This window comes from Syngnathus typhle, linkage group LG8 (genome assembly GCF_033458585.1).
Source record: "Syngnathus typhle isolate RoL2023-S1 ecotype Sweden linkage group LG8, RoL_Styp_1.0, whole genome shotgun sequence".
Lineage (NCBI taxonomy): Eukaryota > Metazoa > Chordata > Actinopteri > Syngnathiformes > Syngnathidae > Syngnathus > Syngnathus typhle.
In genome coordinates this window covers 15,225,737-15,244,164 of record NC_083745.1, presented here as the reverse complement: position 1 = coordinate 15,244,164, position 18,428 = coordinate 15,225,737, and the positions used below count along the sequence as shown (strand labels likewise).

At 48.4% G+C, this 18,428-nt stretch overlaps 1 protein-coding gene across 1 annotated transcript; it reads right to left on the bottom strand.

Moving 5' to 3' along the window:
- Positions 1 to 20: 20 nt before the first annotated feature.
- LOC133158397 (cullin-9) lies at positions 21 to 11,048 on the bottom strand. Its single transcript, XM_061285620.1, is given in 25 exon segments — positions 21 to 166; positions 168 to 201; positions 276 to 459; positions 513 to 642; positions 2,376 to 2,510; positions 2,580 to 2,770; positions 2,875 to 3,001; positions 3,079 to 3,301; positions 3,416 to 3,962; positions 4,032 to 4,224; positions 4,227 to 4,571; positions 4,645 to 4,750; positions 6,593 to 6,607; positions 6,730 to 6,754; positions 6,817 to 6,963; positions 6,966 to 7,092; positions 7,165 to 7,269; positions 7,337 to 7,423; positions 7,485 to 7,636; positions 8,228 to 8,424; positions 8,500 to 8,649; positions 8,651 to 8,652; positions 8,654 to 8,945; positions 9,022 to 9,189; positions 10,939 to 11,048. Coding segments are annotated over 25 exon segments (3,924 nt in total). The 3' UTR covers positions 21 to 34.
- Between the last annotated feature and the right edge of the window lie 7,380 nt (positions 11,049 to 18,428).

The following is an 18,428-nucleotide window of genomic DNA, read 5'->3' as shown; positions in this document are numbered from 1 at the left end:
GAAATGAATACGAGTGGCCAGAGGTGTAAGCACTTTATTGATTCTGAAATTTGACAAAGATATATTGGCAGGGATGTGTTGCCGGCGAGTTTAGGTGACCCACCATGGCGGCGCAGTTGTAGTAGTCCTTGTGCATGGGGTTCCATGCTTTGAGGCAGCGCCATGCAGCAGAAGCCGTGGTTACACTTGGCACAGGTCATACTGAAGACACACCGCAGCGGCACGTCAGCGCATGCTAAGTGGCGAGGCGGGGGACGGCTGCCCGACTCACGCACTGGAGGCAGCCCTCATTCTTCTCGATCTGTGCCTGGCAGTTGGGGCAGCGTTTGGAGATGAGCCTGGCCAAGTGTTTGCTCTGAGCGTCTGCGCTCATGCTTTCGTAGAAGCCGCCATCGTCTATCCACTGAGACATGTGACTGCAGCTGGCCGGGCAGTGTGCCTGCGGGGAAGGCGTGATTGTAGGTCACTCAGACAGACAGCGATCCAGCCAGCCTTCCGTCAAGCGCACCGACCTCCGCACTTGCTCATGCTGCCCATGTTCTCTTTGCACAGGATCTGATCGCAGCCCTGCGGGTTGGTGCACCATGTCAGGTTGGAGCAGGACTCCACAAAGCCTCGCAGACGCGTCTTCTCATTTAGTATCTTTAGTAAGTAAAGATCACAATACATTATTGTGTTATTGTTTATTATTTATTCATCACTCTTATTCTCAAAGTCAAAGTCAGCTTTATTGTCAATCTCTCCACATGTCACAACACACAAAGAGACCGAAATTACGTTTTTCTCTATCCCACGGTGACGAGACACATAACACGATAGACATACATGTACGCGACACAATATAAAAACAAGAAGGCAAAAATTCAAACAATCAATAGTAAGAGTGATGAATAAATAATAAATAAACAGATAACACAATAAATAACGGAGCCAGCAAGCATAGCGCAAAAGTAAAAAAACATCATAAACAAAAAGGCACAAACAATAAATAAGAGTAATAACAAATAATAAATAATAAGAGCCAGTGTGCATTCAGACAGTTCAGACAGTAAAAGTACAGGACGCTACGCAGAACGGGGGAGCGAGTTCAGGATCCTAACAGCCTGGAGTATGAAGCTGTTTGAGAGTCTGGAGGTGCGGGAGCGCAGGCTTCTGTACCTCTTCCCAGAGGGCAGAAGCTCGAACAAAGAGTGAGCGGGGTGACTCGCATCATTGTTTGTGCCTTCTTGTTTTTATTTTGTGTTGTTTGCTTGTATGTAGGTCGTGTACTATGTCTTGTCACCCTGGGATAGTGGAAACGTAATTTCGGTTTCTTTGTGTGTCTTGGCATGTGAAGCGATTGACAATAAAGCAGACTTTGACTTTGACTAAAGGCAACCAGCAAAAGAAAGCAAAAAGACAAATGTGTGACACAAGCAGACAGTGTGGAACACCTTTTATAGGCGACGTGCTAAATGTCCTCATGACCAGGGGTCCCCGAACACCGGGCCGCGGGTCAATTGGTACCGGGCCGCCAAGCCGCACAGAATTTTTTTTTTTTTTTTTTATCGACCATCAATTAATTCAGGTCAAGATGCTTGTCCCGATCACGTGACATGTTTCCCCAGTCGAGCCCACAAAGCTAGCAAAAACGAGTAAGAATTTATTTTGCAAAATATAAAAAAAATATTGCCGATTCTCTCCCAATTACATCAGTACGTTCAGGTCAAGACACTCGTCTCGGTCACATGGCACGTCACCTCAGTTGAGCCCGCGAAGCAAGCAAGTATGAGCAAGAAACAGAGATGTTTGGAAAGCTTCTTTGGAAAGGGAAAGCCCAATGAGGAGACGGAAGAAGAAGAGGCTACGACTTCTAAGAGAAGGAATGCTGCATTTCAAAGAAAATTCCTGGAGTCCTACTTTGTATGGATTTATTGCCACAGGTGACTCTGACGCGCCAAGCCCTCTCTGCATAATATGTGGCAACAAGCTAGCTAACGAGGGCAATGAAGCCTTCAAAACTGCTTCGGCACATGGAGACCAAGCATCCTGCATTAAAAGACAAACCTTAACAACTTCGGGTGTCATTGTCTCCGATTACGCCTAGATGGGACCGGCTCGTTTCTGAGAAACAAGCTCAGTGCTCCCACTAATTCAACGAAATGGTGAGTTTTATTTTTATGTCGTTTATACTTGTTTTTATGCCAGTCGTATCATTTTATTTCATCGTAATTATATTTTTATTATAAATGTATTATTTATTTATATAAATTTATTATTTATTTATATAAAGGGCGGTCTGCAAAAATATTTCTGACACGTAACTGGTCCGTGGCGCAAAAAAGGTTGGGGACCACTGCTCTTGATAACGCGTGCTCCTTACAAAATGCAGGCACCTTGGCGACGGTGTCCTTGTCTGTGACGATGGAGAGGAAGAAGCGGGATGTGGCCTGGCCCCGGCCGTCGGGTATGGGACAGTTAAAGTTTGTCACCAGGTTCTGCTCCACGCCAGCGCTGAGGTACTGGAGAACCTGCGGCGCGCACGAGACGTGTGAGAGTGGCTGGCAAGCAGGCAGGCCGGCTGAGAAGTAGTGCGCGACCTTGAATACCAGGTTGTCGATATACATCTTCTCTTGCTTGAGGATGTTGACAATGAGGCAGTAGATGAAGTTCCGTTTGGTCTCCAGGGCGGGGGTGGCATCTTTGTCCACATTCAAGTAGGTCTGTGGTGGCTGAAGCTCCACGCATTTGTATGGGCCAGGCGCTGCCTGCCACTTGGGCTGCAGCATGCCTGGAAGCACAGCGCAAGTCAGAGCCGCGTCTGCCTGTCGCGTGGTCCAGGCCCAGATCGCATTGCCCGCCTTCAGCGCACGTGTGTGTGTGAGTGTAAGAGACCTTGGCAAGGGTCTAGCGGATGGCTGCAGTTGAGCGGCCCTTCATCATCAATCAGAGGCTGCAGAGCGTTAAGCACTAGCTCCTTTGAAAGGCCAGGCCCATTCAGCAACGGGGCCACACCCACTTCCTGCAGAGCAGCACCTGTTACACTCAGTACCTGTGTGTGCGTGCGTGTGCGTGTTACCTGCTGCGTGTGCGTGTTACCTGCTGCGTGTTAAATTGCAGAAGGATGAACATCTGGAGCGTGGAAACGTGAAGCGTCAAACAGCCAAACTGCACATCGGCGTGCCCGAGCCACGTCCACTGTAGACCCCCAGGTATACCCCGACTCCCGAAAGACACAGACTGGCCTAAAGGAACGCGCACACCGTCATATGGCCCACAAAAGCGTTGAGCGCATGACATGAGAACACTGACAAAGCAGCCACCAATAATTCAACCTTGCTTGCTTCAATCCCACCCACCCAAATATCGGTCATAGCAGTTGCGAGGAACCAGACGGCTTTGCAAAGAGATTCAAGCTGCTGACTGACAGTGGCACTAGAAGTGTGCAAATTGAGCAAGGTATAAGCTCAGGCGGTCCGGCAAGTGGCGCGACGGCTTGTCCATGAAGCAGAGGGGCGAGACAGTCCAGCAGCGAGGAGACAGAAGCAGGACGCGGATGTCCGGCTCCTCATTGGAGCCGCTGCGCTTTCTTTGTTCTGGGCTTCTTTGTCTTCTGGAGGAAGCATTTCCAAACAGAAACAGCCAATTGGAATGAGCTGATGGACGTCGGGCGTGGAAAGCAAAGTGAGGAGGTAGAGCGCTAGCACATCCAAGCAAAACAAAAGTCCACTTGGCTTGTTTGCCTGTGTGTGCGTGCCTGCGCGCTTGCTCAAATCGGATGCCTTTCGTCTTGCAGGACTCACGAGACTTGGCGGGAAGGCCCGGGCGCTCTGGGCGAGTGTCGGCGTGCACCAGGAGATGAGTCAGGCGTCGGACGCAGGAGTTAAAGATGGCCGCCCTGAATTTGCAGCGGTAGGGGGCCGAGTCCGACTTGGCCAGGTACTCGTCGAGCAGCCAGGACAGCGGGCTGGGGCCGCCTTGTTCTGGGGAGGAAACGCAACCCAACATTGGTCTCTCTTCTGAGGGACCGCGTAAGAAAGGTGGGCTCAAACCTGACAATGTGATGGCGCGGACGATCGGCGTGACCAGCGCCTCCCAGGAGGTTCGGCCCAAGGCTTCGGCGGCTTCGGCATCCGGCAGGAAGCGCTCAGCAAACATCTGCTCGTGCCTGAAGGCGCTGTTCATCCTGCAACAGGCGTGTGTGACGTGGCGGCGAGAGAGAGCGAAAGAGAAATACACAGAGACAGGCAGACACACAGACAGAGAGACACACACACAGACGGAGAGTGCCAGAGAGAGTGCCAGCGAGAGAGACATTGCCAGAGAGAGATTGTACCAGAGACAGAGAGACACACAGAGTGCCAGAGAGAGAGACAGTGAGAGAGTGCGAGAGTGTGCATGCCAGAGAGAGAGTGACACAGAGAGAAAGCATTTTTAAAGCATTTGACAGTTCTCCTCAAAAGGTACCAAGCTATGTGAGCGACAACAAGTCTGACCTGCTGGCATCTCTTGATGCGGCCCTGAACGATGGACCAGCATCTGGTCATATTTTCTAGCAGAACAATCCGAGTGGCTGACGTCGTCACATTCACCTACACAAAGTTCAAAGTGAAGGAGGTTGGGGCAAAAGAAATGACTATTGTCTGAGAGAAAGATGTCGGTCACCATGTTGAGTTCAGTACTAATGTTTCCTTGGTTGTCTCCGCCCAGTACCAGGATCTTGGCCGGCATGTAGCTGGAGTCCTCGTTGGCAACCAGGATGGCCAGCTACCTGTACAAAGATGCGAACACACGCATTTCACCCCGCTCCCTCTTTGTTCGATCTTCTGCCCTCTGGGAAGAGGTACAGGAGCCTGCGCTCCCGCACCACCAGACTCGCCAACAGCTTCATACTCCAGGCTGTTAGGCTCCTGAACTCTCTCCCCCCTTCTGGTTAGCGTCCTGTACCTTTGCGCTATATTCCGACTGTCTGCTGTATGCACACTTGCTCTGTTTTGCTCCTCTTACTGTTTTTTTCCGTGTATAGTGCGCAAAATTTAACTAATTTATTGTCCTTTAATTTTTTCTTTTTTTTTTTTTTTTTTTAAAGAAAGTCATGGTACAACAAAATCAACAACAGGACTGACCGACAAAGTCGTGGAACAAAAAGACAGGGTGACATTACCAAAGACAGGAACAGAAACCAAACAGACATCATGACAGTAACACATGCAATGATCCGACGGTGAGCGAGGGGCAGACAGGACTTAAATACAAAACACGTTACATCGATTGAGGTGACACAGGAAGAGAAGGGCGACGCGAACAGAAACTATGGCAACCTAGACACATAGCAAAACTGGGAACAAGACATGACAAATCTCCCTCGAAATAAAACTTGAAATCACCTTTCTTCTTGTTTGTTGTCAATCGCGCATCGCATTCAGCCATCCTGCCCAACACACTTAGTAAAATTCATAATTGACGACACATCGTTTGATGCGATGGTGCAATCCTTGATGGTGTGTTATTGTCAAATATTGTTTGTTTTTTAATCTCCATCGCGGACCGGACGTCATACGGAGGCCGCCATTACAGATGCGCAGAACGGATGCGCAAGACACGTCAGCTACATAAAGAGCGAGAGTTCAGTTCTCCACCTATTAGTTTCAATTCACAGTTTAATTTGCAGTTTCAATCAGCAAATAACAAAATGCGTATTACAGGTAATATTTTATTTCACACTTTGCCTTGTTCCTTTCGTCTCTGCTGTTCACTTCAAACACGCTCCATACGACCGCAATGCTCTCGTATCAGACGCTTGCTCGATCACCTGCTCGTTTGCTGTCACAATGTACCCTACACAAATCCGAAACATTTGTTGCGGCTCCGAGTCACGACGAGGGCCAAGTTTTGGTTTCCAAGGGTGTTTTTATTCCTCTTCAACGTCTCTCCCATACAGAGCCGCCTTTTTCACGTCCGCACGCCTTTTTACATGCGCGCACGGAGCGCGGTGGTGCGTTTACGGGCAGTCGGAGAAATCAACGCCAACAAAAAAAATTACATCCAGCCTAGTTAAGACCATACCAAAGACTATAAAAATGGGACCCATTGCCTCCCTGCCTGTGTGACGATCATTGGGACTTAAAAAAAAAAAAAAAAAAAAAAAATTCATAAAAACTGGGTGCGTATTATACATGGGTACAGGCTTTTTTCCAGCATCAGCATGCCATTTTTAGGGTGCGTATTATACATGGGGGCGCACTATACACGGAAAAAAACTTTATTTATTTATTTATTTATTTATTTATTTATTTATTTATTTATTTATTTATTTATTTATTTATTTATTTATTTATTTATTTATTTATTTATTTATTTATTTATTTATTTATTGTGTTATTTGTTTATTTATTCATCACTCTTATTATTCATTGGTTGTGCCTTCTTGGTTTTATTTTGTGTTGTTTGCTTGTATGTATGTCGTGTACTATGTCTTGTCACCGTGGGATGGTGAAAACGTAATTTCGATTTCTTTGTGTGTCTTGGCATGTGAAAAGATTGACAATAAAGCGGACTTTGACTTTGTTGACAAAAAAACAAACCCAAAATAAACAGAGGGAGTTCCGCTGACCTGATGACGACACCTCTGTGCATGAAGATGTTGTACTTAAGTTGTATTGGCCAAGCGTTTGGGATGATGAAAAACTGATGGAAGGAACACGAAGCATCCATCAACACAATGCTTCATTTGGGGCAATTCACGTTTGCCTGCGCCCCCAAGAAAAGCTAAGTGCTGTTATTTTATCAGTGATGGAGTGAGACCAAAAGGAGGTCAATGACGTTTGCGGTTCTGACCTTGGCAGAGATTCCGAAGCAAGACATCAAAGAAGGGAACGTTGATGGGCTCGCGGCTGCGCCGATGCTCCTCAATCTGATCTAACGTCATCTGATGGCACAAGGGCAAGCTCACTATTGGCCGAGCGGAAAGCCGGCTGCGGCGTTGAGGGCGCCGTCCTGTTTGTCCTGGGCCTTGTTCAAAAGCTCTTTGGTGCCATGCCGGCACATGACCACAGCATAGTCTATGTTGACGCGGGTCAGGCGGTGGAGGAAGAGCAGCAGCTGCTGAACAACCTAGAAGGACACACGTACAGCTTCAGGTGCGCCTCTCGTTCAGCATCCGCAGCTGCGGCCTTCCCTACCCACCTCTTTGTCCGTGACAAAGGCGCTCAAAGATGCCAGGCAGGGTTTGATGCTGTCATGCCAGGGCAGCGCGTCCTCCTGGTAGCTGTACAGAGACTTGTTGAGGTCCTGGCGGGGCCCAGAGTGGGTGGTCAGCCCGAGGCGCGGTACAAACGCGAGGTGCGTGGCGTCACCTAAAAATGGACAGCTGGACGTTCCGGTCCGCTCTCAGCGGCTTCATCAGACGCAGGAGGTCCTGAAACACGTCCCGACTCTGAGATACCTGTGGACATAAAGTTTCCAAAGCTGCTGGTTGCAACAAAAGCCCGTCTTCCATCGTCTACCTGGCTACGCAGGCCCTCGGGCAGAGACGCCGACTGGCACAGCAGCTGCTTCAGCATGTGGATGACTTCTTTGGCAGTAGCCGTCATCCCCTTCAGACTCATCGGCAATTTCTGCAGCTGGATGTCCTTCAGCTGCAACTGCTCTGGAGGATCTGAGGGGCTCGCAGAGGGGCAGAGAGGGTGGCTTCAGGGCAGGACGAGCAAAGTGGGGCATGGAGGATAGAGCAAACGCGATTCGGCGCTGCCATCTTTTTTGCTAAAAGCCACCCAATGAGGCAAGGCCTCTGCAATGTACTGCTTTCTTTAGTATCAAGCACAGTCAGGAGACCACTTAAATCCAACCAAAATTGTAGTTGCCATACTTGTATGAAGGTTTCTTTCCAAAAAGCTTGTCCTCCTGTTCAGCGCTTGAGGCTTTCTTCCATTGATGCAGTTTTGGATGTGTTTCGTCCCCCATGCCACAAACACCTTGGTCACACTCAAGAAGCTTCAGGCAAGCTGAACTAGGGAGGGGCCTCCCTCCCGGTGTGGCACAGACCCCATGCAAAACCACGGCTCTGCGTTCACTGAACGTCATTTCCAAGATGGCCGCGGATAACAGGCTTAGAGCAAGACTGGCCTTCAAGCGAGCGCTTCAATGCCAAACTGTCAAAAAGTTACGTTCTTCATCTCCAATCGCTACAAAGGCTTTTTCGGCGGACCTCGAGGAGGTGCAAAGGCACATTTTGGAGCGATGTGTTCACCTTTGTTCTCCAGCTTCTGCGCCATCAAGATGTGGTTGAGGGCAACGATGGCCAGCATGGTCTCGTCCTGGGACAGCGCCAGACACTTCTCCAGGACGGCCGTGATGCCACAGGACACCAGCTGCGAGGCCAAGCTCTAGTGGTCGGAGACCAGCATCACCACGAGCGTCAGGCCATCGCGCACAGCCATTGCGCAGCTGCGGAGAACCGACGCCGGAACCTCCTTAACCCGACGCCAAAGCCGGACGCGCAAGACAGCCGCGAGCCCTTACTCTGGCGTCCGCAGCATGAGGTCAAGGGCGGCAGGTATGGCAGCCAGCGGGCCTTTGGAGCCTTCGGGCGTGGCCGAGCCGAGGCTGGCGAAGAGCTCCAGCATCATCTGAGCGCCTGCCTCAGAGAGCATGGGAACCTCGCTGCCACATGGCCCCCATCAGGACTTTCAGCGTCTGAGAACGTGGGCGTCAAAAGCAACAAACTCTTGGTGGGGACTGTGCGTGCGTGTGTGCAGTTCCTGACCACCAGCACCAGCTGCTGCACATGAGGCATGTCGGCTATCTCCTGCATGCACGTCAGGACGGCTTTGACGCCACCCTTGGTGGCAAAGGTAACCCTCCACTCGTGTCGGCGCATGAGCGAATGCGCCAGCCTCAGTGTGCAGCCGACCAGGTTTGGACATGGCGAGCCAAGCAGCTCTACCAGCAGCTTCACAACTTTGTCTCTATGCCAAGAAGACACACTGCCAAGTCAACAAGAGGCAAATGTCAACTCAGGAGGCTTGCGAAGGCCAGCCTCACTGGACGCTCGGGACAGAGTCGCTTCTGGACGAGTTCTTCTCCCGCAGCAGCCAGCGGATGAAGATGACGCCAGCCAGGTTCTGCAGTGGGTCCCGTCGCGGGCCTTCTTTCTTCAGGATGTCCATCACCCCCCCGACTTTCTCCAGCACAGTCTTCTTCCCCAGGACACGTTAAAGGCTGCGGACAAACGACAGCCAGATATAGATGTTCGGCCGTGGCGTCAGCTTAAAAAAAAAAACACTTAGCTTCTTCACAAGAAAAGATTGAAAATCACATAAAATGTTGTGCTCCAGCCAACCGTTGGCAAAGCAGCCGAGACAATTGTAAATGTGATGTGGAAGGACACCAAGTGGACCTCGGTGAGAGAAAGAAAAGAAAGGAAATGCTGCCAAAAGCAGGTCAAGGTGAAGACAAGTTATGGCAAAACGAGAAGATGAGAAGGCCAAATTCATTGCGCAAGAAGCATGAAGACTTGAGATAGCTGCGTGCAACTCACCCTTCAGCATGTCCTCTGTTAGAAAAATGTATATATATGTTAGCATGCGTTCTCTAATCAATGCTTTACCGCAATATAGCGCTCCTCCGGCCGTCATGACTGCATTTTACCGCGGCACCATTGAGAGCGTCCTCTCCAGCTGTATTGCTGTTTGGGGTGGCGGCTGCACTGACTACAACTTGAAGGCCCTGCAGCGCATAGTGAACACTGCTGGTAAGATTGCTGGTGCTTCGCTCCCCTCCTTGAAGGACATTTACACCTCCCATCTCACCCGCAAGGCGACCACGATTGTGAGTGATGCGAGTCACCCCGCTCACTCTTTGTTCGAGCTTCTGCCCTCTGGGAAGAGGTACAGAAGCCTGCGCTCCCGCACCTCCAGACTCTCAAACAGCTTCATACTCCAGGCTGTTAGGATCCTGAACTCGCTCCCCCGTTCTGCGTAGCGTCCTGTACTTTTACTATCTGAACTGTCTGAATGCACACTGGCTCTTATTATTTATTATTTGTTATTACTCTTATTTATTGTTTGTGCCTTTTTGTTTATGATGTTTTTTACTTTTGCGCTATGCTTGCTGGCTCCGTTATTTATTGTGTTATCTGTTTATTTATTATTTATTCATCACTCTTACTATTGATTGTTTGAATTTTTGCCTTCTTGTTTTTATATTGTGTCGCGTACATGTATGTCTATCGTGTTATGTGTCTCGTCACCGTGGGATAGAGAAAAACGTAATTTCGGTCTCTTTGTGTGTTGTGACATGTGGAGAGATTGACAATAAAGCTGACTTTGACTTTGACTTTGATATTACTGCAATATATGCTTGCTGTTTGGCCTTGCTGTTTTTATGATGTACCACAGAAGGACAGTTCCTTTCTAACAAAGACCACTTTGTTAGACAACATGCCTCATTGCTGTCCTGCACCCCAGATGAACCTCCAAGTGACCATTAAAGTCAGGGTTTCCTAACTATCTTGATCGTAGGATTAGGTTGGAATGTATATAACCAGTAATAAATAACTTAGCTTGTTGCATCCTACACGATGTCGTAAAACTCCCCTTGCTATGTTTTAACTAGAGGTCAAAGGTTTTCTCTTCTATATCCAGTCCACTCAAACTCCTCTTCCCAGATGTTTTTATTAGTATGTAAACACCTAGTGATTTTTCCTTACGAGGCAAAGCCCACATGCTTTCCCCCTCCGTCCTTTAGGGGCTTGTCTCACAAATTGTGGGTAGGGCAAATCCAAATAAAAAGAGCGGGAGTGCATACAGAGATTTAGTGTGTGTAGAGATTGTTGTAAGCTATCTGTACTGCACTCCTCGTGAGAAAAGACTTAATATTCTGTCTCACTTGTGGTTTGTTTGCTGTTGCTCTTCTCTTAATAGTTATTCAGTCATCGAAATAAACCTGACATCCTCCAACCCATCGGGATACTGGCCGCAATCCTCCCGGGGTAACTCGCTCTCCTCCTCATCAGCGCCAGACCAGTGCGCGGCAAGTTCCTTCTTGGTTCTCTTGGTAACCGAGACCATCTCGTCGCTGGTCTTGTCAAGTCAAGTCAAGTTTATTTGTATAGCCTTAAATCACAAGCAGTCTCAAAGGGCTTCACATAGACAGAAATTGACAATTATTCTCAAAGCTGATCTTAAGCTCCCAAAAGTGCAAGGAAAAACTCAGAAAAACCCTACCGGGGGAAAATGAGAAACCTTGAGAAGGGACCACAGATGGAAGGATCCCCCTTTCAGGATCACCAGGTTGAAATGGATGCAGAGAGGGCACAAATGATACAACATGAAAATCAATGAAATAAAAAGTGGATGTCCATGTCAGAGCAGAGGGCTGCCGAAGGAGCCCTCAATTGTCCTGGCAGTGTCTTCGAGGAGGTTGAGCTGCAGTTCCCCCATCCTGAATTGGCCCACGAGAATCCAGATAGCCGCTGTCAGCATGGGTGCCACCTAACCACCTCCCCGGCCGGGGAGGGGGGAGGGAGGGGGTGTAGAGGGAGAGAAAACAAACTCCAGCCGAATCGGCCACTACAGGTTAGTTAAAGGCCATGTCATAGAAATGTGTCTTTAAACGTGTCTTAAATGTTTCTACTGAGGCAGCAGTCCTGATATCCATTGGTAGGGCATTCCAAAGCTCTGGAGCCCGAATAGAAAATGCTCTAGACTCTAGACTCTGTGTCGCTAAAAAGGGTAGCGTTTTGCGAACGAAGGTTACGAGACGGAACATAAGGAACAACTAGGTCGACGAGATATGAAGGCGCTAAGCCATGCAGTGATTTATAGGTTAATAGAAGAACCTTGAAGTCACATCTTAAATGGACCGGGAGCCAATGTAAGTTGGCTAGTATTGGGGTAATGTGATCAAATTTTCTTGCCCGAGAGAGCAGCCTTGCAGCAGCATTTTGTACTAACTGTAGACTTTTGATGCGGGACTTAGGAAGACCCGAAAATAGTACATTACAGTAGTCCAGGCGCGACGTGACGAACGCATGTATAATAGTTTCCGCATCACCGGTCGAGAGGATCGGACGAATCTTTGCAATATTACGAAGGTGAAAAATTGCAAATCTGGTTATATTCTTAATGTGCTTTTGAAAGGAGAGAGTTTGGTCAAATATTACCCCGAGATTAGTTACAGTATCGCTCTGAGTGATAGTACGGTTATCTATAGTTATAGCGGTTTCCTTGAATAAGTGTTGATAACGAGTTGGACCAATTATCAACATCTCAGTTTTATCTGGGTTAAGACGAAGGAAGTTGAGAGACATCCATTGCTTGATCTCCGCAAGGCACGCCTCAAGATTACAACAATCCCGCGGATCTGTCATCGACAACGGCATATATAATTGGGTGTCATCCGCATAGCATTGAAAACGAATATTATATTTACGTATTATGTCCCCAAGCGGAATCATATAAATATTAAAAAGAATTGGTCCGAGAACCGATCCCTGTGGGACACCACACGTAACATTATAGAGCTCCGAGGACGCATTGCCATGGACCACTCGGTGCGTCCTGTTTGATAGATAGGAATGGAACCAGCCTAGTGCTGACCCTGAAATACCAACACAACTTTTAAGACGCCCTAATAAGGCAGCACTAAGATTGAGTAGCAACAGTACAGACGAAGTGTTTGAATCCATAGCTATGAGGAGATCGTTAGTCACTTTAGCAAGTGCTGTCTCAGTGGAATGATTAGCTCTAAAACCTGACTGAAAAGTGTCATATCGATTATTGGCGACCATATTGTTGGGAAAAATATACTTTTTATCATTGGATTCTATGTATCTACTTATGTGTGCAAGATTTTCCGCAACATGTGACAGTTTGGCCTCGTGATAATGACTTGGGAGCAGATGGCTGGCTAAGGAGCTCATGTATGGAGTCACGAGCTGCGCTATACAATGAGCCCCACAGTTAGCTAGCCATGAACAGATCATGAGGTTGTCATGGGATGGCCGAAGCAGACAAACGTCTTATTTAAGTAGAAGTCATGAGGACTCCAACAGAGGTATCCATCCCATGAGCACTAAGACTACATCTTTTGTCTAGCTAAAGTCATGAGACGACCATACCGCGTCTGTCCTAATAGTATCGCTGTTGCGCGGTGGTCATGAGATGTAATTGTGGAATGTCCTTCCACCTCCTTGTGGAAGCTATGCATTCATGTACATGTACACTTGCCCCATTGTTTGTTCCTAAATAAAAGGCACGACCAAACTGAGGGAAGTCGCAGATCCCATCCACATTTGCTGTGGCATGGGGTGTGTCCTTCTGCAGAAGTCGCACGCCAAAAAAGACTTATCCCGCCTCTGTGAGATTCTGTTCAGATAAATGTTGTGAACCCAACACATATAATCAATAAGCTGCTGCGCTACTACTTTTTCAAGAAGTTTTGCTATGAATGGGAGGTTTGAAACTGTCCTATAATTACTGAGACAGTCCGGGTCAAGATTTGGTCGCTTAAGTAACTAGTAAGTAGTAAGTAAGTATTAGTAAGGTGTGTCTGACTTCATAACACCAAGTTGGGTTGTTGTGATGCGTCTAGTGCAGGGGTGGGCAAACTACGGCCCGCGGGCCACATCCGGCCCACGGGACCGTTTAATCCGGCCCGCCAACCCTGAACAAATTGTATTATTAAACTTTTTTTTTGGTCATTTTGCCTGCAATGACTGCGTTTCCCCAGTAGATGGGGAAGCGCTCGCCTGCGCATTTACTACCGGAAGCCGTGTCAGAAAGCTCGGTGCACACTCACAAGTGCGTGTATGTACTCAGTAGTACGGACATGGCGCACTCGCGCTCTATTTGTATCAGTCCCGAATTTAGAGCGTGGGCTGTGACGACAGCATTCTTGTAATTCGCTCGCTGAGCTTTCAGATGCAGTTTTGCGCTAAAGCCACCCACAAACCTTCCCCTGGAATCCTTCCATTAAAATGAGTCGCCCAAGGAAAAGCAAGGTGGACACAGTGCCGAGCGTTTAAAAGAGAGTGGCCAATTTGGCTCGACGTACGCGACGTGACGTTCAGCCACATGAACGTCAACATAGACCCGTCACAGATCGAGGTAAACGGACCAACACCTCGGATCTCGCCTAAGAATTGCCACAACAAACTTTACTCCAGACTATGACGCACTAGCAAAAAAGGGAGACCAACAACACTGTTCCCACTGAAAATGAAGGAGAGGCTCTCAAGTTTGTTGTAAAAAAATGCATTTTGAATATGATTTGTACACATAGCAGGGATTGAAACTAGCGACCATTCTCATTTTCAAACAATGCAGGATGCTCAAGGACATTGATGCACCACCTGTTTGCGACTAATCTTAACCTGTAAAGTTCTTAAGGCTTACTTTAAGGAAGTGTTTCTCGTTTCCTCGCCTCGGTTACCAGGTGTTTGTGAGTTAAAACTCTGCTCTGATTTTCAGATACCCCTCACCATGTTGCCGTTTTGATTACTTTATTTGGATGTATGCTTTTACCGATTCTTCAAGATGATATATTTGGTCAGAATGTTTGCCGTTTGATGTGATCTCATAAAATAAACATCTTTCATTAATCCAGTGCTTCTCAATTATTTTCTGTTACGCCCCCCCCTAGCAAGAAGAAAACTATTCGCGCCCCCCACTCCCCACCGTGACTATCCTAACTTGTCTTGTAAGTCGTAAAATGTTGCACTGTCGCAAACGTGACAAAAGTAACAATGAGAGCGCCACTGCCGCCTACTGTAGTAGATGCGCAATTACACTTTATTCTAGTACTGCCAAAAAAAAGCCTGTTCCCCAGGGTCACACGCGCCCCCCCAGGTATAGCACCACGCCCCCCAAGGGGGGCACGCCCCACTATTTGAGAAGCACTGCATTAATCTGACCTGCAGGCACTGAAGTTATTCATAATAACAGTGTCGTATTTTATGAGAATCACTGATAGCAGTTTTTTAGTGAATTATTATTATAATTTTTTAATGCTGTTAATAAATGCATTTGTTTTCAGAAAACTTGTTTGGAATATCCATGCTTCACTACCTACTAAAGGCCAAAATCTTTTATGCAATGACCTTTACAGGTCGCTTATATTACTTCACACAAACACTACGTCCATCTGCTCCTGGTTCGGCCCTCCGGTCCAAATTTAGAACCCAGTTCGGCCCGCGAGTCAAAAAGTTTGCCCACCCCTGGTCTAATGTGTTGGTGGAGTGCCCAGTGCATGTCACTTCTCACTGTCAACCCTCACCGCTGGCTAGCAGTATGCGAACGGGAGAGCCGAGTGCGTAAGTCTCTCCCTGCCAGTACATAGCCTCTCTAACAGCAAGCCCTATGTAGTGCCTCCACGCGGCGACACATGGTAACTGGGTACAACACGGACTCAGGCTAAACTACAAGGGACTCGGAGGAGGTTTGGCCCCTAGACGTGCGGCACGCAGGCCCACCGGTGTGTGGACACGCCCTGGTGCCCACGCCCTGGTGCCCACGAACCAGCCCCCAACTATGGGTTAAATAGTACCACTGCCCAGTGGGCTCCTCAGGAGAGGAATGGGCTAAGGGAGTCAACCCCTACAGAAAATCAATTTCCCCTTGGGTTGGTGTCAGGAAGGGCATCTGGCTGTAAAAAGTTTTTTGCTCCAAAAATTCTCAGTATGGCTAGACAAACACAGGAGAGGCGGGGTACAGCCTTAAGTACTCCGTGGGCATTTTCATCAGCCTACGACAAAAAGAATGATGGAAAAGGAGGCCAAACCGCAGGTAGATTATATGACGGCCCTCAGCCCGATGGACTGCGGGGAGGCCTGAACCGGAATAGAGAGGGGCAGGAGGCACGTGTTAGGGTGGCTACATGGAACATCGGCAGCATGTCACACCGATCAGGGGAGGTGGCTGAGGCTCTACACAGGAGAAGGGTGGATGTCTGCTGTGTCCAGGAGTCGAGATGGAAGGGTGGAAGTGCAAGGATGCTGGGTGCAATCGGCAGAAGGTACAAATTCTTCTGGCAAGGCTGCAACGAAGGGACTGGTGGTGTTGGAGTACTTATTGCTGAAAAGTGGATAGATCAAGTGCTAACCATTAGCAGGGTAAATGAGCGGATCATCGTTGTGAAGTTGATCGTTGGGAAGCATCTGACAAACATAATTTCAATCTATGCCCCTCAAGTTGGCAGAAGTCAGGACGAGAAGGATGCGTTCTGGGACAAGGCCATCATGGTGCTGTGAGGGATCCCCCAGAATGAGATTATAATTCTGGGAGGTGATCTGAATGGACACGTGGGGAAGGAGTCAGATGGCTTTGAGGGGGTACATGGGGGACAGGGGTACAGACGCAGAGAGAGAGGATCCTGGAGTTCGGCGACGCACTGGAGCTGGTGCTGTGCAATACGTTTTTCAAGAAGGACGAAGCCAAATTAGTAACATACAGTTCAGGTGGCTGCAAGAGCACAATAGATTACATCATGGTCAGAAAGGAAGACCGCGTCCTGGTTAGGGATGCCAAGGCAATCCCCGGAGAAGAGTGTGTATCTCAGCATCGCCTAGTCATCGGAGACCTAACTCTGTGGATCAAGAATGTGGGGGCTAAGAAGTATCCTCCCAAGTTGAAGGTGTGGAAGCTACATAGCCGAGGGAATAAAAATGAATTTCGGGAGAAGATTGAGCATATAGCAGAAGAAGTGGAGGAGATGATGGAGTCAGGTGGTGTGGATGGCAAGTGGCAGGCAATAAAGAAGGCTCTGCTTGAAGCCACAGAGGATGTGTGCGGATGGTCAAAGGGCAAAGCAAGACAAAGAGAGACATGGTGGTGGAATGACAGCGTTGAAAGAGCGGTGAATGAGAAGAGGAGGTGCCATGAAGTATGGAAGAAATCTAAAAGGGAGGCAGACCGAGTGCAGTATGTAGAGGCAAGGAGGGCGTCACGGACAGCGGGGCGGGAGGCCCAAGAGACCAAGAGGAAAGAATTTGCAAGTGAATTGGAGGGTGAGAGAGGACAAAAGAGCTTTTTCAAGATAGCGAAGCAAACGTTAAGGAGAGGCGTGATGTGACCGGTGCAAACTGTGTGAAGGACGAGTGTTGGGGAGGGTAATACGCTAGATCTTGGGTGTATATAGTGTACAAGATGGTGTATCGGTCAGAATACAGGAGGCCGCAAAGGACGCTGGACACAGGGAATGGCCAAAAGGTAGATGGATGGATGGACAGGTTTATTGAGTTGCAGAATTGAAGGTTTATAGAATGGCGGAGTCTGCAATAACAAATAATAAGAATAAGGGTAGAAACAATCCCAAACTAAATATTTCAAATATGGCACAAACATGCTTTAAATGACCCTATAGGAAATACAGTATAATAAAGTTGTTGCCAACGTACATGGTTGAATTCTAATGCTACAAGTGGCCGGATTTGCTTATCTCAATGATACTCATAGTAATGTGGGCAATCGGATGGTCTGGGGAGACCTCTAGTGATCGAAATGAGGAACAGGAATGGCGGCAGCAGGAAAGTGTCTCTCGTCCGCGAATCCGCTCCGAGTGCCATACAAGGACCCGAACTGACACGAAAGCAACAAATACAAACAAATATACTTATTATACGACAACAAAGATATAGGGCTTACCTTTTGGTCATGAACTCGGCTTTACTTTGCTTCAACTGTGACTAGCGAACTTCTACACCACCATACCGTAAACTGCTCTCTTCCGGACTGCCCTGCTCATGCGCAGAGAATGCCGCGTCACCCCATGGAGTCACGTGACATGCGGAGCGGGAACACAAGGCAGAGCTGCTGCCAACACAAACATGCACATAGAACAGCACAACATGCAAACAATGTTACAGCCTTTTGTACAGCCGCCCCCAAATGTGCAGGGCACATTTGTTTCAAATAAAGGCTCATCAGTCTTTATGAAAGTCTTGAGTCACTTCCGATGGGAGGGCTGGTAGCACCACCAGTCGAGCTACTGGTCGGGTGGACACATGCCCTTTAATGTCGACATCAGCTGACCTTATGTGCCCATCGTCACTGCGATGAATCTTCGTCACATGACCAATAGGCCACATGGCACGGGGTAACTGTGGCTCGGTGATCATGACCACTGACTTCTCCAGGAGGTTGGGGGGGAGGCTCGCCATTTCTGTCTTGTTTGCAATCCCGGTAGGTAATCCCTGATAAATCTTGACCAAAACTGGTCGGCAAGGACTTGGGAGTGCCGCCAGCGCCTTTGGCTCAGGATTTCGCTCTTCGGGTAGACAATTTGGGGGAGTGATCCATCAGGCCGCCCCAGTAGGAGGCTATTGGGGGTCACGGGGTCGACGTCAGCCAGGTCAGCGGACACATAGCCCAAAGGTTTTGAGTTGAGAATGGCCTCCACTTCCAACAGGACGGTGGAGAGGACGTCCTCATGGATAGGCTCAGTACCTATAC